The sequence below is a fragment of the Phyllobates terribilis genome, unplaced genomic scaffold (assembly GCF_046119375.1).
Source record: "Phyllobates terribilis strain yellow unplaced genomic scaffold, ASM4611937v1 Scaffold_1__5_contigs__length_1240528914, whole genome shotgun sequence".
Lineage (NCBI taxonomy): Eukaryota > Metazoa > Chordata > Amphibia > Anura > Dendrobatidae > Phyllobates > Phyllobates terribilis.
Window position 1 is genome coordinate 190,520,859 of NW_027362761.1, and position 24,282 is coordinate 190,545,140.

Consider the following 24,282-nt stretch of genomic DNA (forward strand, 5'->3'; position numbering starts at 1 on the left):
CAGTCCCTCAAGCTCGCTGCCTTGGAGTAACCCTGGACTCTGATCTCTCCTTCAAACTACAAGCCCTTTCCACTTCCTGCCGACTCAAAAATATCTCCCGGATCTGCACATTCCTCAACCATGAACTGCAAAAACACTAGTGCACACCCTCATCATCTCCCGCATCGACTACTGCAACCTCCTGCTCTGTGGCCTCCCTTCTACCACTCTTGCACCCCTCCAATCTATCCTAAACTCTGCTGCCCGACTAATCCACCTGTCCCCCGCTATTCCCCGGCCTCTCCTCTCTGACAATCTCTTCACTGGCTCCCCATTCCTCAGAGAATCCAGTTCAAAACCCTAACCATGGCATACAAAGCCATTCACAACCTGTCTCCTCCAAACATCTGTGACCTAGTCTCCTGGTACTTACCTGCACGCAACCTCCGATCCTCACAAGATCTCCTTCTCTACTCCCCTCTTATCTCCTCCTCCCACAATCGCATACAAGATTTCTCCTGTGCTTCCCCCCTACTCTGGAACGCTCTACCCCAACACATCAGACTCTCGTCGACCGTGGAAACCTTCAAAAGGAGCCTGAAGACCCACCTCTTCCGACAAGCCTACAACCTGCAGTAACCACCGCTGCATGACCAGCTCTACCCTCACCTAATGTATCCTCACCTATCCCTTGTAGATTGTAAGCCCTCACGGGCAGGGTCCTCTCTCCTCCTGTACCAGTCGCTGTCACATTGTGTTCAAGATTATTGTACTTGTTTTTGCTATGTATACCCCTTTTCACATGTGAAGCGCCATGGAATAAATGGCGCAATAATAATAATAATAATAATAATAATAATAATAATATAAAATGAAAAACATGGAAAAATGGAGATTTAAGATCTTCTTTATGTTCACATCTTGTTCTTTGTCTTGGGAAAAGGTTCCTACATATAAACAGCGGCTGTGACAGATGCCTAAAAGTAGATTCACATGGACTGCAGTTTTACATCCCTGCTAAATCCAACGCAATATCGCCATGTCTTAAAGAGGACCTGTCGCCAGGTCAACAGTGGCCAGTTGTTTCTTATTTTATTCCTGTTGATCCCCGGGTAATTTTTTTTTTTTTTTTTTAAATCTACCCTATGGTTCCAGAGATTGGAGATTTTTTTTTATTCAGAGCTAATCTTTATGGTCTTTATTAAGGGGACATTGCTCACATGGTAATTCTGCAAAGCGGCCTAAAGACAAGAACCCCAGAAAATCCTGTGTGCACTGACCCTTAATATAGACCAATAAAATGATCATTAAGTGAAAAGGAACTTCTCTGGAACCACATGTTGGATTAAAATAACAAACAAAACATAAAAATTGAATACTCAGTTGAGCAGCGGGAAAAGAATAAGAGCAAAAACTGGCCACTTTTGAACTTGTGATAGGTCTTCCTTAAATGCAGAGTTGCAGATAAATTGCTGAAAATTTCACCCTCAGAAATTCTGCTGCATATCCGTGGCCCATCTGAACCAAAATCTTCATTATAAACGTGTGGATCTTGCAGTGGATTTGCCTAGGGCAGGAAAATCCACCCAAGCAGTGGTATCCGTCATCAATAAATGGTATGTGTTTAATGTCATGACGTATACGTTATTTGGATGTCACTGCTGTCCAAAGGCTATGGATACAATCATATCAATAGAAGCAATCATAGGTATCCAACACCCACAGGCATAAATGGCATACTCTAATGTATATGTCATAAAAAGCTCATGACCTATACGTTCAAATTTGCTTGCACACTGGTAGCTTTACTAGGGTACAAGTTAAATTAAAAAAAAAGAAAGTGATATAAATGGGGGCTCAGATGGAGAACATATATATTTAGAATAGATCATAGTAGTTCAGATGACTAGATTCTGAAAAAACAACCAGTAGTTTGCTAATGAGGTCAATAATATTTCTAAATCTCACTACCCAATTATACTGACAATATGACAATTGCACATGAAGCAGAAAACATCATTTCAGTAGGTCATTTAACAGACAAACCAGCACATAAGAAGTTAATGCAATAAAAGGTGCTGGCCGGTCAAACCCTGCTGTTCATTCCCAAGCTTATCATAGGAGTACACAGAGACGCCTGCCAGGTAAACAGGGCACAGAGCGGATCCGTGGGGATCATACACCGTATCGGGGTCGGGCAAAAGGACTCCTTGGCACAAGCCATCTTTTTTGATACTTGGTATACAATATACGTGAAATCATCCCAATAATAGGATTTTAACTAGACACACACTGAATTTTCATGTCAACAGTAAGCTAATATGCAAATTGCCTCTTCAGAGAGAAAGAGGACTTGAACGCTATTGCGCCACCTGTTGGAAGCAGCGATCCTACAAGTCACAATCGACCCTTTAACGAGTCGTGCAATACTGACTTAGGATAAAAGCCAAATCAGAATCTCAATTTGCAGACACGGTGTTTCGGGCTGTTGGCCCTCGTCAGTGCAAAGTATGAGAACTGATTTGGCTAGATGAGAGGCTCCAGACTGAGGTCTAAGGGGTAACGTTTCTCCTTGTGGAGAGTGACATACCGGCTCTGGCATGTCAAGATAAGGAGGCTTATTCGCCGTGCAATGCTCCTCTGGGAAATTTAACATGCAAATTGCCTCTTCAGAGAAAAAGAGGACTTGAACTCTATAGCACCACCTATTGGAAGCAGCAATCCTACAAGTCACAATCAACCCTTTAACGAGTCGTGCAATATGACTTAGGATAAAAGCCAAATCAGAATCTCAATTTGCAGAAATGGTGTTTCGGGCTGTTGGCCCTCGTCAGTGCAAAGTATGAGGTGGCGCAATAGGAGGAGCTATAGAGTTCAAGTCCTTTTTTTCTCTGAAGAGGCAATTTGCATATTAAATTTCCCAGAGGAGCATTGCACGGTGAATAAGCCTCCTTACCTTGACATGTCAGAGCCAGTGTCACTCTTAACAGTAAGCTAGTAATACTAGATACTTTAGGGCCATGTTCCCACGCTGAGTATTTAGTGCTTTCTGATGTAGATTTTCTGCGCCAATTAACTAAAATCAGGTTGAGATTTTCCTGCTGCAGTTTGTCTCTTTTCGATATGTCAGGTTATAAAGCGGCTTCTTTGGATACTTCCCGTTTATAAAACTTTATTGATCCAGTCATGGACAGCAGATTAAATGTTTGTTGTTTTTTTACCTGCAGATTTTCAACATCACATTCAATTTCAGAGTTCAAAAATGCCCCATAGGGTAGTTTACACGGAGTTAAAAAAAAAAAAACACAGTGGGCATGAGATTTCTAGAACACCCATTCACCCCGCAGGAACTTTAAGACACTTTTTTTGCACAGCGAATATACACAGCGTCAAAAAGCTCACTGTGGGAACTTAGCCTTAGGTAACCGGTGAGTTAATTCATGCTACGAAAACCACAAGCAGCATGAATCAAGGCCTAGCTGCATGATTGCAACCAGGAATGTTATGATCTGAAACACAAACGCTTCTGAGAAAACATGGTTTGAAGAGCAGGCCGAGGACTACAGGAAGAGATCTAGCATCGCCCCCTGCTGACTTCTCCCTGCCTCGAATCCAGGTGATTGACAAGTCTCTTCCGTGTGTGTACAAAATGAGAGACCTGTCAATCAACTAGAGTGGGGCATGGAGAAACCAGCACCATACTAGTCTCTTCTCTCCCTATAGTTCCAGTCCGGCACTTCAAACTAAAGTTTTCTCCGAGACGCTGGAGCATTTCAGAAAAAAAAACCCTACCTGGATGCAATCATGCATGAAGCCCATGGGTTGGGCAGTATGAATTGACTGACACCTTCAATTTAAAGTGATTTCCATGACTAGGTAACCATCTAAGGTATACTAGGAGAAAGGTGACCCAATATTCCATCCACAGCAGATAATTGGGCAAGATGGATTTAAACAAGTACATTTTTTGTGGTCACCTCCAACAAGACTGAATGTAAAGGCCCCTGCCTTTATGTGATTGGCCTTTGTTAGGGGCTATCTTTACATGCCCTGATGGACTGTCATTTCTATTCACCTACGAGTATAAAATGTTTGCATTAAGATAAAGGTCTCTGTATACAGTTCACATATAAAACAAATAAATGACTGAATGTGAACGGGCCTCCAACTCTCCAAAGGCAGATGATGTTGGAGAAAAGAAGGATTGGGCACGTTAAATTGCCACCACCAGAGGTATGTGCCAGTAGTGAACTCTCCTCAGGTTTATGAGGAATAGCTGTCAGCTGAAGGAGCAGCCAACAGTTACTGGAAGGAAAGTGTAGGACTATCTTTAGGCACTTTGGCTTATGTTGCATTGCTTTCAAAATGTGCAAAGGCCAAATGCAAACCCCAGTTTACCATCTGTCAATCAGCCAATAAGAAGTGTTTACCTTCCGATCTCTATAAATCTACGTTCTTATACTGGGTTTCTTTTTACCATCACAGCAAAAATAGCTGATATACAGGGCTGAACATATTGTCTATAGAAACAGGGCAGCCAATAATTGCAAGGTAAATACAATTAATGGTAGAATATTTATTGTTAGTGCGCATTAGTCAGAATCGCTATTTGATGCATAAAAATGTGAGCCGGATGTAAAGAAACCTAATATTACTCCCCCCAGCATAGTAATGAATAAGTAACAAACCAGCATGTCCTAACCATTGTGTATGTTCGATCATCGGGTCAACAAGGAAGAGCCCAAAGTTCTAGAACAGACCCATTCTCAATAAGTCTTTCCACTATTGTGTACTGTTCAACTTGTATGCTGAATGTCTTTAAATAATTATAAGAATTATGGTGTTAAAGATATACTAAGTTAGAGCATGCAAAACAAACGTTCACTTAGAATTTCAATGAACGCCGTTCCTGTGTCTAGATATTGCTGTTTACTTGTCATTGTGCGCCCTATGGTGCCAAGAAGAAAGTCTATGGAACAAGCTCTGCAACCTGGTCTGGATCCCAGTGAAGGCCCCACTATCTCTCCATGTCATATAAATATGACGGGGATCAGATAAACTGATCACTATCACTTCTCATGCTGTTTGATTTAAAGCAGTCATACCTTCTTGTGGACCACTTGAAAAAGGCAAATAGCGCTATATATGGTTACATGAATTGTACAGCTGAAGCCATGCTAATATACAAATCCAAGGCAACTTTTTATAAAGCATGTTCTAGTATATTCTACAAAAGTCAGTACAATGCAAGAAACAAGAACGGGGGGTGGCAGACCTGGGCAGTGCAGCAATAGGGACTAGTCATGGTCACTATACCTTGATTGCTGTCCCATCTGGTGTGTGAAGTCAGCACTGGCTGCGCTGAAAAATGACAATCAAGGCATCCAGATGACTATGATCCAGATGATTATTGAGAGTGACATGCAGTGTTTTTATAAATTGGGACATTGTTACACTGTAAGGGCTTGTTCACGAACATATTAAAGTATCTGTATGCTGCCAATATGTAAAACTGATAGCATTAGGATAGCACACTGACTAATGCAAGTCAATGCGGTAGTTTACTTGAACAAGGATTGATGACCTACAGGTAAAAAGTCTCAGTATGCACTTCTTTGATCTGTATTCTGGATCACACTCGCCCATTATAAGTCAAGAGACGCGTAAAACGCTGATCATATTCAGTTTATCATCCATATACCTTCCGTTTATCATGGATACATTACAGTTCTAAAGATAGGAAACAGCATTTGTCCTTGATTATTTTTTAAATTGTTAATGTAAAAAAACGGATGTACAAAACGGACATACGGACGGATAAAACACGGATGACAATACGGATGTAAAACTGATTATTTTGCATACACTGGTGTGAACGCAGCCTGCTTAATGTGTGTAGAAATAGCCTTTACAGACTTGGTACAGGGCCCCCTGAGCTGGTGGTCACATATGTTCAGGGCTCAGTCCCATCAGCCAAGTACTGATATTAGCAAGCCAATCAAAATAATAAATTCCCTGAACAGGACTCATTAGGTGGACATTTAACTGGAAACTATGCAATAGATGGCTGATGTAAATGAATTGCATGTTACCTGCATGAATTCTGATTTGCTTTTCTGATCACTCAGTATATACACTTTTTTGTTAAAGTAGCGGCGTACATGAGAAGGTTGCTAGATTACACAGGATGTACATACAGAACACACTCTTCCTTTTCCTTCCCATAGACGCCCATTATCACATGCCCTCCAATGCAACATGCAGTTCAGGATCACAGGACAATGATTCACAGACAATGACAGAAGTTCACGTTCGTCAACACTGGGCTATAGGATGATCTATAATGGACGCAGGCCGTTTTGACTCTTGATGGACAAAATCAACAGAATACATTCACCTCGCAAAGTATAATAAAATGACAATACCAAAAGGTCAGAGAACAATCAGTCTACCTGTCAGTGTGTCCAGCCACAATCAGCACATTCCTCATGGAAAGAGAGGGGTTAAAGTTCAGGAGACTGGGGGGACCGAAATAGTTGCTGTAGAAGCACAAGACTTTATCTTGCACCAGCCATGAGTCGCATTCATCTACCCTAGATGAGATGAGCAGCTGCTGCAGATTTACTACACCGCTTATACAGGCCGCTGGATGGGGGGTGGAAGGCGGAATTCAAGGAACTGAAATATGTAAAATGTATACATTACCAAAATCAGCATTAAATAAATACTGATCCCATCTCGGATTTGGATAAAACAACGTTGCAGTCATTTTATGGAGACACTCCCTATACTCAAGTGGCGACACCATTTTGCTTTCATTTTTATTATTGTAGCTAACATTTGTTTCCATTAGCCAGATAAAATATTTGGGAAGAGAGTAAAGTAAATCAGACTAAAGGATGAACAAACATGTCCGCAAAACAGAACTTGCAAAAATGTGACCCATTGACCTGTGTTTTTTTAGCATATGGATAAAATACAACAGTGGAAAATCATTGGTGTAGAATTGTGTGACTAATGGCAACTACAGTATATTCCTAGCATCTCTTTTAAAGGAAATTTATCACCAGGTTTTGGCTACCTAATCTGAGAGCAGCATGATGTGGGGAGAGTCCCCGATTCCAGCAATTAGCTGCTTGCTGTAGTTTTGATAAAATCACTGTTTTATCAGCATGAGTATTAGTAAACCTGCTGCCATGTTTTTCTCAATAGTCATGAGCACTGTATAACCCCACCCCCACCACTGATTGGCAGCTTCCTGCCTATGCACAGTGTACACGCCTACCAGTGGTGTGGACGGGGTTATGCAGAGTTCAGTATTTAGAGGGCTGGAAGATCTGCAGTAGATAAAACCGTTTTTAATCAAAACCACAGAAATCAGTAAAGTATCGAAATGACAGCAAAGCAACCCAATAAGTGATACATCACTGGAATCAGGGTCTCTGTCCATACATCATGATGATCTCAGAGTAGCAAAAATCTGGTAACAGATTCCCTTTAAACATGCATGCAAGCCTGAAGAAATGCCTCTGTAAAAGGCCCAAAATCCAAATGAAATTATCTCTAATAGAGATTAATAACACATTCTATCAGTAACAGGAGTCAAGTCCCATTCAAAAAAAAAAAAAAAAAATCATAAACCAAATCAATTGTACATGTGGAAATAAGAATTTTGTAATATCTTATAAGAGAATTCTGCTTCTTTCTCCTCCAGGACTGATCATTCATTCTTAAAATTCTTAATTTCCAGGTAAAATCTGTCTTCAATGAATACAGATTTTCTGATTACTGAGATAACAGTCTAGGTCCCCAGCAGTTATTAATGTATGTATTTCTCTACACCATGGCAGTGTTTAAGAGTCATACATATCTGGCTGAGATCATACAACCAGTGCCTGATACATGCTGTCTGTGGACTGGGCAGCACATACCAGCTGTCCGCCCTGTGCTGAGCAGTGCAGAGTCAGAAGATCCTGTGGAGACAGGATCTGCGGCCAGCGGGGAACGAGGAGAAGTGAGTATTTTATTATCTTATGTATGGGGCCCATTATTCTCTATGGGGCATTATTTGGGGCCCATTATTCTCTATGGGGCATTATATGGGGCCCATTATTCTCTATGGGGCATTATATGGGGCCCATTATTCTCTATGAGGCATTATATGGGGCCCATTATTCTCTATGAGGCATTATATGGGGCCCATTATTCTCTATGAGGCATTATATGGGGTCCATTATTCTGTATGGAACATTATATGGGGTCCATTATTCTGTATGGAACACTATGTGGTGCCCATAATACAGTATGGAAGACTATGTGGTGCCCCTAATACTGTATGGAAGACTATGTGGTGCCCCTAATACTGTATGAGGGACTATGTGGTGCCCCTAATACTGTATGAGGGACTATGTGGTGCCCCTAATACTGTATGAGGGACTATGTGGTGCCCCTAATACTGTATGAGGGACTATGTGGTGCCCATAATACTGTATGAGGGACTATGTGGTGCCCCTAATACTGTATGAGGGACTATGTGGTGCCCATAATACCGTATGGAGCCCTATGTGGTGCCCCTAATACTGTATGAGGGACTATGTGGTGCCCCTAATACTGTATGGACGACTAGGTGGGGCCCATAATACTGTATGGAGGACTATACTGTCCGATCCGCACTGTGCGCTGCGAGGATTTGCCGGTTTCTGAGCAATTGTAGAATTTACAATCAATATCACTCATGTAATGTAAGTTAAGTTCTTCGGCATTGTACTATATATATATATTTCTCTGCAGTATTTTTGCATCATGAATCGTGGTATGTGTTAAAGGGACCCACAGACTCTTTCGCCCAAGGCCCACAAAAACCTGGAGCCGGCCCTCCCGGACATACCCTATAATCAATGGGGTATCTCTGCTTCAGCTTGCATCAGTTATGCCACGGATTCCTTTTAGCCATTAATTCCATTTGTCTGTTAAAAAGAGAACAGAAAAACAACGTCTGAACGTAGTCCAAGTAGCTGTGCTGTTTTGGACAGCTAGTAAAGGTGAACATACAAGCTATTGCACTCTGGCCACTTCAAAGAGCAGGTCCAGCTTTACAGGACCGCAGATCACCTTGTGTTATGCATAGTAGTAATACCCAACTGTGGAGGATTTTAGCATTAACAGCATGGTGGCTCAGTGGTCAGCACTTTTGTTTTGCTGGGATCCTGCATTCAACATCTGCAATGAGTTTGCGTGGGTTTCCTCCTAAACCCCAAAGGCCTCCTGATAGGGAATGTAGATTGTGAGCCCCAATGGGGACAGAGATGATAATGTATGTAAAGCGCTGAGGAATATGATAGCACTAAATAAGCTATGCAAAATAATAAACAACCCTTACCCAACCAGTAACTAATTTTAGCCAATTCATAGCTCTGGCTATCACGAGTTTTCGATATTTTACTTCATCAATTCAACATAGTAGAACATATTTCATTTTGGGTTTTCCAACATTTTTTGCTACTTTTTTTTTTTTTTAGCGTGGGGTGAGAGAGGACAAAGCATGTCCGCCTGCCGCTGCAGGGCCAGCCCAATTCTCAATTCCTTATTTACCTTTCAGTTGTAATAGGTTACTGCTTCCTTGTGCCTCGTACTCCCGTGTCACCATGTACTGAAGCCAGGAACAATAGCAGAATGGTAGAATTAGTGCTTGCATTTGTTATCCAAATAGCTAAAGCCAAGCTTAGGTAGCAAAGGTTAAGCAAGTTAAAAAGGTAGGCAAATTCGGAAAATCTAGAAAATGCTTGTTAAAATAACACGAGTCATGTTTGGTTACACATGAACAGATCTGACTGTAATTTGACACCATACAAGCAACAATCTGAGCAGCTGGTAATATACTAGACCTCCTCCTGCTATATCAGAGGGTAAGAACGTCACATCCGCAGCAACCGTTGGGAAATGATGTTTTTTTTCTACTAGAAAAACTGGCAATTTTCTGTTTTATTGTGATCAAACTTTTTTTTTTTTTGCAAAAATCAGAAACACGAAGGTCAGCCATATTAGTTGTCAATTTGGACTCCATTTCTCATAAACGGATGAGAAAAATGTAATTGATGTAACTTGCTTGCTAAACCAGTGAAGGTATGGGCAGCTTGAAAGCACAGTGGAGTCCCGGAACTTTACCTGTGGCTCTGTGCAGGTAAAAGCTGCAGAATACAGAGAACGAGGCTTTAACAGATCATCCTCGCGCAGCAGAATTATTTCCCACAGATATTGGCCTGCAGCGCAGACCTCTCCAGCTTACAGATTTTACAGAACTTTAATGGGAAAGTAAAACTCAGCAATCAAATATAGAGGGCTACAAATAATTATCTAAATTAAATAAAAAATAATCACTATAGTACTTTGTTAATCTTTTGCAGCTTCTGTGAGAATGCTTCCTTACCGATTTCACAGTTTTTAAGGTTGAAGGTAGACTTAAGTCTATAGAGTTCAACATTAAAACCTAACATGTTGATCCAGAGGCAGGTAATATACCCATAGGGCAGGCATTAATAGCTCCATATTCCTTTTCCTAACTCCACATACGGCGATCAGAATAGTTCCCTGGATCAACGCCCCATCACAGAATCTAGTGCCCATAACCAGTAATATTTTACAACAAAGGCATCCAGGCCCTCCTTGAATTTAGGCATATTTTGTTCATGTTTCATGAGTTAGGTATAATACATTGCACTACATTGGTACAGTATTAGTGTGTCCGTTTTACATTGACATGATGGCTATTAGGCTCTTCTGCACATGGCACACTTGGCCAATGGGCTTTCTTGGACATTTCCCATCACCAATGGGATTACAGAAGGAGCCCCATCAACCATTTAAGAGCCATAAATCACTATGCACAGCATTTAAGAGGTTAAAAGGCAGAGACCAGAGGTTCCCATTATCACAGCCATCAAAAGTGAGCTTGGCTTCTATTAAACATACAAGATCTGGGTAGCAAGTAAATGGACACCTGTGTACACTTTGACAAAGGCATCTGTAAAAGGCCTGTTAGTGACAATTATAAAAAGCTCCATCAGTGGCCACTTACGGCATAAAATCGGAAGTTAGACAGTCAAACATTTAATGAAATACTAACGTGAGTTTTACAAAACGTCTCCACATATTTTTCACTGGCAAACATTTGCCTTCACAGCATAGGCCAAGGTCGCATTATGTTTAGCCTGCACAATCAAGACATTCGACATATCCATCGGAATCCCCAAAAATCAGGAATCCGATAGAAACCTCGACGGAACCATTGAATACAATGAGGCAAATGGAGTTCAAAGTCTGTAGATTTAGACTCATTTTGACCTCTTTCTGGCAATGTCCACCTTTTTACGTGGGCACAACAATGTACTAAGCTGTGCTACTGTATCCGCCTAAAAACACCATATTACCAAAAAAAGAGGCCAAACAGAGTTCAGACTTTTGACTCGGTTTGCCTGATTGGACTCAATGGCCCCATCAGATTTTAGTCTGAATCCGGATTTTCGTGGAACAGAATTCCCAACATAGTTGCTAATGTGACTGGCCCAATACTTTCAGCGGTCATGTAAACCCAAACCCATCAAGAATTGCAGTTTAAAAAAGCTCCAAACAATTAACTCAATACTTCAGTTATCTCTGGGCACCATTCAAGCATGGCTGTATAATCCATACACTCCTTTTCCATAAATTATCACCAAAAATGACAGTGAAGTTTAGCATCCCCTTTTCTAATTAAACAAGCCACGGCAAGTATGCGTAAGCTGGCTACAACAATGGACAAAGCCTCCGATGTCATCACCAGAAGGAACCCTACTGGGAAATTCCAGCAATAGTGCTCCGATGCTTTCACTAAATGCATTTCTGTATTTTGGTCATATGAATATAGTAGGACTGGTTTGACCGTCCCAGATTGTTACCAGATTATAGGAAATTTTCACTTCCAATGATCTTCCAGGATTTATTCCAAGTGCTTAACTTTAGGTTGTTGTTGTTTTGTTTCGTTGACTTGATGAAAAGTGAGATTTGGCCAATTCTAAAAATGTCAGCCACACCATATAACCAAAAGGGACACTAACTATCATACTAATTGAATGTTGCTTGAATCCAATGCTGACCAATGGAGGAGGAAAGCCCCATATGCATATTTAGACTCCTTAAAGCTAAAATTGGAACAGAAATAAGGAAAATTATGAGGAATTATGAAAATCACAAGATAAATAGACATGATAAGGATATGCAAATGATGAAAATATGGAAACAATGTTCAAAATATCTCGATTTATTCACCATCGAGTAGGAGTGGCACGTTCAAAAATACACACATACATAAATATTTGTCTGCGGAGTGTTCTGCCCCGCTGAATGCACTTGGGCACCCAAATCATCAAGATCCGCTGCTGGCAACTCCTGTGCAACTGCCGGCCAATGACAGTCCAGGTGAACTCAATGGGAGACAAATCTGGAGACCCTACAGGTCCACGGTAGCACATTTAGGCCACACAGGCTGCTCATAATAGCAAAAGCAACATGCAGCCCGACATTGTTGTGTTGAAAAATGGCTCCTGGGACATTTTGAAGAAATAATGTTATCACTAGGTCCACCACCAAACAAAAGGCAACGCCAAGGTATTCGTGTTAGACTAGAGGGGGTCCAGCTACCATACGTTTTTGCCACCATACACCATAATGTCTCTTCATGGTATTGCGAATATGATCTCATCAGATTTGAACAACAGTGCGCAGTAATCCATTCTGTACTGAAAGTAAAATTAGATGTCACATACCAAGTCTTAGGCATCACGCTACCACTCTCAAAGGCTATCATGGTGCAAAGCAAGATGGCAATGGAGGTCTACCCTCTTCAGTAATCAGTCCCGCTTTTGTCCTGGATGCAATGATAGCTGGAGATGGGCAACGCCATGAAGAGGCTTTCACCACGTAACATTAAAGTGTCCACGGAGCGGTTTTCAACACAACACCATCCTGCACGTTGCTCATACTACTGTGTGCAGCGTGGCCTAAACATGCTACCATGGCCTTCAGTGTCTTTGGACTGGTCTCCTATAAACCACATCTGGGTCAAAATTGGTCGGTAATTGCAAAGGGAGAATCCAGCAGTGGATATTGATGATTTTAGTGCCCAATCTTGGTGTTGCAATTTCAATGTTGAGGACTGTATAAATGTATGTGGCTTTAATTACAATTTATACAAACCATGTCTTACTATCCAGAGCCGACATAGGGTATAAAATGTATATTTAAGTGATTATTTGGTGAAATTAAATTAAGTCTATCTGCTGGGACCCAACCATACTGATTGGCAAATCGGAAACATTTATCCCCAGCTAACTGTCACTACAAGACTGATTATAACCATGGATGCCTAAATTAATGTAATGCCCTGCACATGGGGTAAGTGACGTAATTTAGTTCTTTTGATTCGCCATGTTGCTTACACCATGTGCAGGGCATTACAGTAATTTACGTATCCATGGTTACAACTACTGTTATAGTGACAGTGGTTAGTGGTCGTAACCCATGGATACCTAAGCTACTGCAATGCCCTGCACATGGGGGAAGCGACATAGCAAATCAGAAGAATTAGACTTGCGAGGTATTTGTGATTATTACTACACCTACTATATATTGGGTTAGGATTTTGGAGATGGGAATACCCCTTTAAAGACAACAGTCTGACACTTTAAAATCAAGTAAATACAAATTGGCTAAAAACTTCAACACAAGTAATTTTTAATTGTATTTTGCACTAATGGAAACTCACAAAAGCAGATACTATACAAGGTCAGAGCTTTGACCGGCATAGCTTTGCATTGGACATTGGGAAGCTCAACAAATATATCTTTTCTCACAGTTTTATATTCGCAGTTAGTTAGGTAAACTGAGTATTTATAATACAAAGGCACCTCTGTCCAAACTGATGAATCCCATCCACCCGGTGATCCTCCTGCAGGCGTGCTGCATGGGCACATACAGTAACTAAGCAGAACTCACAGCCAGGCAGCAGAAATGACAGGTGGTACCTGGCACAAGATTATTCTCCAGTGCCGCCTGTTACCTCTCTAGTAAGCAAATAATACGCAGAGCTGAAATCAGAATTATGCTCTCATGCAAAAGCAAAACAGATACTTTTCAGATACTATTAAACCTTTAGAAAACGGCTATACCTCACCTTGTGCTGAAACTCTACATAAGTACAGAGGATTAAAAAACTAATATTCATGTATTCTAATAACACTGCAGAGGGGAAATCTGTCTGATCACAAAACTTCCCATACTCCAGACGTGGAAATATTCAAAAATGCACTTTCGCTTTAAATTTTGGGCCAAACTTATTATAGGGATATAAATAAGGATGGACACTATGTGAGGTTTATCGCTCATAATATCAAGCAATGGATTCCTTTCCTATGAAAAGCTGTGGGAGAACAATGTATAATAAGCAGCAATAACTAGAAATTGGATTTCTCTATATAGCCATGTTCCCACATAGCATAAATCCTGCATTTTTTCTGCAGTAAATCTGCGTTCATCTGTCCTAGTAAAGTGGATATGATTTGATGAAAACCCATGCCCACTGTGCACCTAACGATGCTGTTGAACTGGGGGTCTTTCTGGTGACTTTTTTTTCTTTATAGGGAGCTTGGAAAACAGTTGTAAAAGATGCAGTTGAGTTGAAAAGAGCATAATCAAACTTTATATCTCAATGTAGCGTTCATGTACCAGCCACAAGGGCGGCGCTGATGCATGTTTAGTCACCACTATATGTAGAGAGCTGTAACCGCACTTTGTGCACTGACTGACAGCCAGCCATAATGTTGAGCAGCTGTCAGTCAGTGCCTGGACGTGGCTACAGCCGCCGCTCAGTATGCACATTGCAGTGACAAACACGAACGCTACCGGGAGGAATAAAGTTCATTTCCTCCGGGCAGCAGAAGCTTAAGCGTGGGTGCCGATCAGGTTCAGAATGCCATTATCCTGCAGATTAACCCCATATCTGCAGGTAATAGCAATTTTTCACGTGACTTGTTCCCGTTAAGCCACTATCAGAGGGGTTTGTAAAACACATGAATGCTCGGAAGAGCTCTTGCATGCATGGGAGAATTAAAAAGATAGCCATCTGCCAGGCAAACATTCAACCGACAACCATTTCATACCAATATCTGCAGGTTAATAGCATTTTTTTCATTGACAGGTTCCCCTTAACTGCCCTAAAACTAAAATTAATGGACAATTAAGTTCCAACTGCCCGATTCGTAAGTTATAATTTGTTGGATGAAAGTGAGGAGGCCTCCAATCACATCAATTGGTCAGCCACTCCCGCTGAAATGGGCGATTTTGGCAGACTTTCATCTAATGTGTATGGGGGCCTTAAGATTTAAGATGGAGCAGAGATCTAAAGGAAGAAGTAAAGAAGAGAGAGAGTTCATATTTAACAGCGGAAGAACCAAAACAAGCTTTTAGCGATCAGCCTGACCATCTAAAACCTGAAGACTCGGTAATGGTAGTAGTAATTTTATCTTTTAATAGAATAAAACATTTTAGACAGTAGCTTTTCAGGGTTGCTAGTTTCTCTAGTACTATAAGGGAGATCGGGCCTCCATTCCATGTATGAAGAGAATATCACTGATGGGACAGATAAATAGACAAAACATTCTTTGTAAAAACAATCTACCGACATGTACATAAACTATATGGAGCATTTACTATTTTCCATGAAGCCCTTCTTTACACAGATTATAGAGTCAAAGATTAAGTAGTGAATGCAAACAACGGAAAGATAATGTGTCTGGGGAGGAGATGAAATAATGGACTGTTTAAAGAGAACCTGTGATCAGGATTTTATACCCCAAACTAATGCCAAGTAGATAAAAGGTGTTTTAATGCTGAGTAAATCCTTACCCTACTTGTAGAAATCAGTTTTGCCATTTTAGAGAAATCCATAGTTAAAATTGTACGGTAATGAGTTGCAAGTGCAGGGGGCGAGCGCTGCACTTACTGCTCTCCTGCTTCTCTCCTTTTTCTAACTAAGAGATTATTCATGCTTCAGTGACCTGACAGTCATACAAAGGGGCAGGCAGTGGGCAAGCTGGGAAAAGACAGAAGCAGTATAGCTGTAAGTGCAGCGTCCGCCTACTGCACCGGCAACTCATTAACGTACAATTTCAACTATGGATTTCACTAAATTAATAAAACAGATTTCTATAAGCAGGGTAATGATTTACTCCGCATTAAAGCACCTTTTCATAGATGCCCTTAGTTTGGGGTATAAAGTCCCGATCACAGGTTCTCTTTAAATAGCACTTCTTGAACACAAATTCACCAAAATCCCAGCCCATGGATGTGATATAAAGAAAACAAGGATCAGAACAAAGTTATTCCAACCTAAAAGAAAAATATTGTTGTCGTATTCCTTCGTCTTTTGATAGAAATTCACTTTTAACAGCAGATGCATGAACTTACCATGTTTTGCTCTGAAGAGTACTGTATCCTTAAGGTGTCCATTGCTCGGATCATAGATTGCATGGCAGTAAATATATTTTGATACACCAACTTTGTGAAACCTCGACGATCTTCATCTGTGTAACCGGAGCCGTGAATAATTCTCATCTGCTTAATGAAGGTGCTTTTCCCACTCTCACCAGTGCCTGAAACAACCAAAACAAAAGGTTTATTACTGATCAACTTCCATAATAAAAAGGATGACCATACTACACAGGTGTAAAAAGAGGATTTAAAAAAAAAAAATCCTAAAAGAAAACCCAAAAATTCAATTATAAAAAAAAAAAAAAAAATTAAAATCAAGACTTTCATTGTATATAATGTAAAAAAGTGAAACGTCATAGAACTTTTTAAATTAAGCTCATTGGACATGCCGATAGGGAATTCAGATTGTAGGCTTTAATGGAAACATTGATGAGGTTTGTAGAATTAATGACATTATACATGCTAGCAAAAAAGTAAAACAAAATATTCACAAACTTCTATAAGTTTTCCAAAAAGATTAAAAGGAATGGAAAAAGAAAAAAAAAAGTCTACAATATGAATCCAAACATCAAAAATAAGAGAAAATGACAGTGCATAAACCACTTTAAATCTGAGCCAAGAACTCAGTAAACTCCTGATAAAAGCCAAATACAAAACTAATGCAGTTATTTTCTGTTGACAGCATCCTTTTTATTAGGCTTTGTGGTTTCTATGTGCAGTTATTGCTTACTATCCTTCTCGCCGCAGAATGTTTATTTTCATGGGGTAGTAAATGCTCTACTTACTGTGTGGGTTACAAGAGCTCTGTCACTACACAACAGAACGAAACCACTACAAATTCTGGTACCTTGTCAACTAAAATCTCTCCTAATGGCGTCATTCAGTAGACGACAGCGGATCCCAGAGCAACTGTACACACACAGCCTCCTCTCAGAGTGCAGCCATTAGCTCCAGTACACCCAAACCTTCAAGAAAAGCTCCAGCAGAGCCATCACTGAAACCTGAACAGGGAGGATTTCCTAAAGAGACGCTCTTTAAAGACTTAAAGGGGGGTTCTGGTTTCAGGAAACCCCTATCCCCCAACAGAATGTGCTTTACTCAGCCTCCCCAGGTCCGGTGCAATGTCTCTTACACGGACAATGTTACAACCAATAGCTGAGCTCCGTGAACGGCTCCAGCACTGTTGAAACAACAACACAGTTGAGACAATAAAAGACACCAGAATCAGTGGACCAGTGGAGGAGGAGTGGGGGCTAAAGCATTCAGTTGGAGACTAATGTGTGAAAAGACCCCAAGAATAAATGTACACAATTTCTTTTAGACATGTGCAAACTTGCCAAGTTTCTCAGAAGGAAGACACTCCAGGACACACTGGCATCTTTTGTAACTTTTTGGGTAATTTCCTGAGCATTTTTTGCAATGTATTTAGACTCTGACTTTTTTAACCTGTATGGCATAAACTTGAGCGCGGTTTCCAAGCAGAAGCCGCCTGAAGAATGCTCAGGTCTCTTCTAACCGCTTTGCATCTTTGGAAACCTGAAGTGGTTAAAAGAAAAGCTCAAAGACTGAACATATGCACAGCAAGTCGCTTTTAAAATATAAATGTTCATTGTTTTTAGCGTTTATTTAGCACTTGGCAAGTAGGTTACGGAGCTGATCTGCCTGAAAAATACGCCGCGTGCAAATACAAATGTATGGCTCCCACATGCCAGCGAGCTGGCCCATGCACCTACAGAACAGGTCTCTCAAGCTCCTGGGCAATGACCGCTGTAAACTCAGGTACACTTTTTCCCCAAAGTCTCTTTTCATGTTTTATTAGCTCATGGAGAAACTGTCAAATTACAATGCAGCGAGGCCGAAACATTTTACAAAGAACTCATTGTTTCCCATTTTATTGAAGCTGTTGGCTTTCTAATAACATTAGAGAAATTAGCACAAATACAGCACCTGCGTTATGAAGAAATACTATTAAACCTAAAAGGGGTATTATCATCGTAAGCGAGTAAAATTGTAAAGTGCTTGTAAAAACAAACCTCTAGTGAGAAATTCTCTTTATTCTTAAGAACGCAGAGATTACTAGTCAGAGTTTACTAGTCATTGCATGCGTCACCAGCCACCTTTGCAGTTCATTGGAGGAGGCCAGTTTGCTAGGCAAGAAGCGAGCGCTTACAAGCTCTTTGCTATAGAGCTTGCAAACACTGCTCTGAAACTGGTCCTGGCCCGCTCGAGAGCCCCTTTGCTCCCCCAATGCTGAATGGGAGAGCAGTTCAGACCAGCAGCTCAGCCATACCGATAACCTGACCTGTCAATCTTTAAAAGTGCAGCGCCTCTGGCAAGCAGAAAGCAGGGAGGCAGAGGATAAGTGTTCTCCTGAAGAGAAAGGAGACTAACCCCATCATTCCAGCAATATGCCACAGAGTAATGTGCAATACTGGACATACACTATTTAAAACAGGGGCAGCCATCTACTTTAATAATACAAAAGGTACTTTTCAAGTAGAACAAACACAATGTTGTCTAGGCGGCACTCTAAAAGGGGGAAAAAAGGTGGTTGGTTTTTTTGGGGGTTTTTTGGGGGTTTTTTTGGGGGGTTTTTTTGGGGGGTTTTTTTTGGGTTTTTTGGGTTTTTTTTAGGGGGGGGGGGGGGTTACAGACTGCTCCCAAAACGTGGCAAAAGCAATTTTTTCACAAAAATATTTTGATTTTTTAGAAAACAATAGATATTTTGTGGCCAAATGTCATACATAGCGTTTAACCCGGTTTCCCCTGGTGATTTTTTTTAAATAAATGTGGCTATATTAAAAATACATTTTAAAAAAAAAAAGACAGTAGTTGAAAGGTCCCCCCCAAAGTGCATTTTAAAACATGGCAGAGTTGCTAATACATTGGAGCAGAGGAGGAAGTTAGAGAGGTTTTAGTCAGTATGGTAACCAAAACAAAAACAGAGGCATCTCTGTGGGCTATGATACAACAATGAATATGGCTCCAGTCCAACACGTGTGAATTATGGACTGAAAGGTCTCCTTTGTTAAACTAAGTACCAGTAATCTTCTCCGGACCGGTCAGAGAACTACCAGTGAATCCAGATCTACAGGTTGCCCACAAAGAATTCACAGTGCTTGGCAGATAAATATAGTTATTCTTGGACTTCTAAAAACAATTCATGACCATTTTCTGTTCAAAAGCCTTAGCGTAGGGCCTCAAGGTCCAGCAGCCGCATGCACTCACAGGCCATGCAGACTAGTAGGGGTGAGTACTAGTCTGCAGGTAACATGTCAGAGGTTAATAATGGAAAAACGGATGTCCTGCGCTGCCGATAAGGATCCGATGGAAAATTCAAAGAATCGCAAAGTAGTAGGAATGGGGTTTATTTTCTATGCGTTTAGAAGTAATCCAACTTCTTCTTCAGGTGATAACACAAGGAAAGAAGGAGAAACTGCAGCAAGTTTTCCAGAGAAAAGCTTTTCCCCCAAATTCTACCAGCCATTCCTCCCTGATCAGTCTGGTTGTAATCTCCCCAATGAGTAATCTCAGTGACACGGCTCTGAATTCTAGAGTTCACAGTAGACCAGACCTCACTGCAATGTTGGCAGTCGCTTTGTGTCGAGGAAATGAGGTCTAGCATTTATCCATTTCCCGTATGTAATTTATCTGTTCTGTCAGCACAAATGGGCAGCACTTAAGAACTTTGCAAGGAATTTAGGACTGTCTCACTGAATCCTGGATATTTGGTAGCGGTTATTCCCACACTACAATATTCTAGACCAGGGGTCCTCAAACTTTTTAAACAGGGGGCCAGTTCACGGTCCCTCAGACCATTGGAGGGCCGGAATATAATTTTTTTAAAAGAACTATGAACAAATTCCTATGCACACTGCACATATCTTATTTTGAAGTAAAAAAAACAATACAGGAGCAAATACAATATTTAAAATGAAGAACAAGTAAAGTTAAATCAACCCATATTTCAATAGGTAGGTAACTGTACCAAATAGGCAGCATAGGTCCTCAATAGGCAGGTAAATGTTCCCAATAGGCAGCATAGGTCCCCAATAGGCAGGTAAATGTTCCCAATAGGCAGCATAGGTCCCCAATAGGCAGGTAAATGTCCCCAATAGGCAGAATAGGTCCCCAATAGGCAGCATAGGTCCTCAATAGGCAGCATAGGTCCACAATAGGCAGGTAAATGTCCCCAATAGGCAGAATAGGTCCCCAATAGGCAGCATAGGTCCTCAATAGGCAGCATAGGTCCACAATAGGCAGGTAAATGTCCCCAATAGGCAGCATAGGTCCTCAATAGGCAGGTAAATGTCCCCAATAGGCAGCATAGGTCCTCAATAGGCAGGTAAATGTCCCCAATAGGCAGGTAAATATCCCCAATAGGCAGGTAAATGTCCCCAATAGGCAGGTAAATGTCCCCAATAGGCAGGTAAATGTCCCCAATAGGCAGGTAAATGTCCCCAATAGGCAGCATAGGTCCTCAATAGGCAGGTAAATGTCCCCAATAGGCAGGCTGTTTCCCCCTTATAATGCCCTATGCAGGCTGTCCCCCCTTATAATGCCCCATGCAGGATGTCACCCCCATATAATGCCCCATGCAGGATGTCACCCCCATATAATGCCCCATGCAGGATGTCACCCCTAATATTATGCCCATGCCTCCATACATTAAAAAAACAAAAAAGTCACCTCGCTTCTCACCTGCTGCCGCTGCTAGGGTCCGGACTCCAGCATCGCCGGCGTCTTCCCGCTCTGCGCTGCCTGTGACGGCTCAGGGGAGGGCGTGGTGGAAATACGTCACCGCGCCCTCTGACCTGAGACGTCACAGGAAGCGCAGAGCGGGAAGACAGTGGATCTGCAGAGGCACGGGGAGAGGTAAGTATCCGGCTGCCGGGGCCCTGAGCAAGCGGAGGAGAAGGGCGGGCACTGACACCGCTCTCCTCCGCCCACAGCCCGGCGGGCCGGATAAAAATCCTCCGCGGGCCATAGTTTAAGGACCCCTGTTCTAGACGCTACATATAGCTATTCTGGACATGTAACATTTAGAAGAGCTCAAGTTACAATCAATCGCTTAATGAGGCCATCTCCACATAGAAATAACAACGTCAATTAGACATATGTGAATTGGGCCGGACTCACATCTGCGTTTCGTGGTCAGAGTGCAGACCGTGATGCACAGGCCAGCTGCGGATTACCTGACCCCATAAGGACAGCCTCATAAGCATATATAAGACTGTCAAATTTGGGTCAGAAGATCCCTATAGCCAGTCCATACTCAGAAGGCGAAACACAGATGTGTGGCTTCAGCCTTAGCCACATTGAATGTGGCTTATCTGCATGTGGACTAGCAGCAGTTCAACCTGCAAATCCTCAGCAGAAATTGGAGTGTCAGCCTTAGATTTCACTAGAAATCACAGAAAGAAAATCCATTAAAGTGAAGTTGTTTAGAAGGATATTGGGAGTAGATTCGGATTCAAAATCTACATAAAAGCTTCAAGTGCTCTTTAAGGGCTCATGCAGACACCCCTGGATTTCAGGCTGAGTGTGACCGCTTCATATATTTCTAGAAGGCAGCCACACTCTGGTTGGGAGGGCCGCGGCCAGTCCGTGCATTAGCAGTCTGTGCCCGCGGACATCCACATGAGCCCTAAGGGTGTAGGCGCACAATATCTTTTCAGTAGTAAAGCTCAAAAGACACCCAGAAGTCCTATGGAGAGTTTTAACAGTTTTTGCTTTTAAGAAGAAAAAAACATTGGTTTCTTCATTATTCAATGGAGTGAAAAAACAGTATTAAAAAAAAAAAAAAAAAAAAAAAAACACTTCACATAAACCATGGGAAAACCCCACCCAAAAAACGATGGTAGCCAAAAACAATAGAAAAACCATTCAGGAAGGAAATAAAAAAACAAAAACAAACACACAACCGTTCCCTGAAGTATCTTCTGCTTGAAAAAAAAAAAGACAAGTGTGTACATACCCATAACAAGTTTCTTATCAATGCTCTTTCGTGTGGTTTTTATACAGCATGTAAAAAAGAAACAAGTGAATTTCTTTAGCTGTTTAAGCGGAAATAAAGGCCACACAAAAAAAACACAACACACATTAAAAGTTTATCTGTGGCTTTTTCAAAAAAACTTAAACTGAATATACCCTAAAAGGTATGCATGATCATACTGCATCTTTTTCTGCCTTTTGGTCAAGTCCACTCAAAATAATAGCAGAAAGAACGTTAACAAAAGGATAAAACAAACGGTCCTATTAATTTGTATGGAGCAACAAATGACTGATCAGATGTGGTGTCTTTTGAACATCTTTTAAAGGGAACCCGTCACATCCTATCTACACTGCCCCCATAGCGTTGTTAGTGAAGCAATGTGCATCACTAACAAGCTGTTTTCATGAAAATCGGTGGTAGTATAATGATTTTATAACATTATATACACTTTGTCCTACCTTCTCGTATTCAGTCATAGGGGTGTGATTCTCAGATTCAGTCCTGGGCGGTTGCCGCGTTCAGTTAGTGCTGGAGCCGCCCATGACATTTGAATATTGCTCCTGGCAAGCGCTAGGTATGAGGGGTGCAGGCGCATTTGCACACGTCGGGCCGCTGGTCCAGCGCATGCGCACTAAGGATGTGGGATCACCAACTTCAGTGCCCACGCGCTGTGACCGGCACGTGCGCGGTCAATGTATCGTGCGGTCACCGCATGCGCACTGACACTGCAGTGGTGACCACAAGATACATTGACCGAGCACTTCAGTCTTTCAAAGACAATTTACAATAGAAGTCAATGGAAAGGCTAAAAAGAATTTCCTGGCATCTTGGAGTTATATCAGTGTTTTTGCTTCAGAAAATGCTAGCCTTTTCTTAATTGTCTGATTTCTTAAAAAAAAAAAAAAAAAGGTGCAGTGTAAACCATAGCAGTAGACTATGTTCCTACATAGATCTCCATTCTGACCTTCTGCATCAGCAATGGCATCCATAGCTGAATTTACGGATGTGGGTATCGTTACAAGGAAGGAGCAGGGGAGTCCAATATGAAGGGTGAAATTTGCACCAACATCCACAAATAGACATGCAGCTCCTGTCCATTTACAATGCAGATATATTTCACAGCATATTTGGCACTGTAAAATCCGCTGTCTTCTCGCACTGTGGGAACTCAGTCTAAGGGGTAATAACTAAGCTGCAGATTTTGTCACAGAAATTGGTTCCATTCATCTGAGCGGAGAGGTTTCAGAACAGAACTTTCTGGAACAAAAACCACAGCGTGTGAATTGGAAATCTCGCCGATGGCATGTGCTCCCATTTCCAATCATAGGTACGAGACCTCAATTTGTGGGCATGGAAAGCCTTTTAAGTAGGTCTGTAGATACCAGTCATTAATGTGTCAGAATGAAGCAGCCAAGACGCTTCTCTATTCCATAAACAGCTTTTTTTCCATATACCTGAGATGTCTGTCAGAAGCTTTTAATACTGGCGGGAGGATTATTTATTCCCATGCACTCTTTTACAACTCCGCCTGCAGAGTGTCAGTAAGTCTCTAAATGGGTGCCAAAAGCCCATTGTGCACGTGACAGCGCCATTTACTAGCTGCCGTCTGTAAACAGAGCTCAGGTTCAAAGCCTGACCCGCAGGCTCCCGATGCCGAGCACTGGTTATGTGCACAGATGGGCAAAACGGCATCCATCTATACGGCATACGCCATAAAAAGCACTTGACAAACGTTGCGTGGCACTGTGTTTCAGAATACTTAATTCCACTGGAACTGTTTTTTTTAG

At 41.5% G+C, this 24,282-nt stretch overlaps 1 protein-coding gene across 1 annotated transcript in view; it reads right to left on the reverse strand.

The window, feature by feature from the left end:
- Positions 1–24,282, reverse strand: part of LOC141253041 (guanine nucleotide-binding protein subunit alpha-14) — a 160,090-nt gene that overhangs the window by 50,247 nt on the left and 85,561 nt on the right. The window contains exon 2 of the mRNA XM_073670806.1: positions 16,477–16,661. Within this exon, the coding sequence (XP_073526907.1) occupies positions 16,477–16,661 (185 nt within the window). The remainder of the gene's footprint in view (positions 1–16,476; positions 16,662–24,282) is intronic.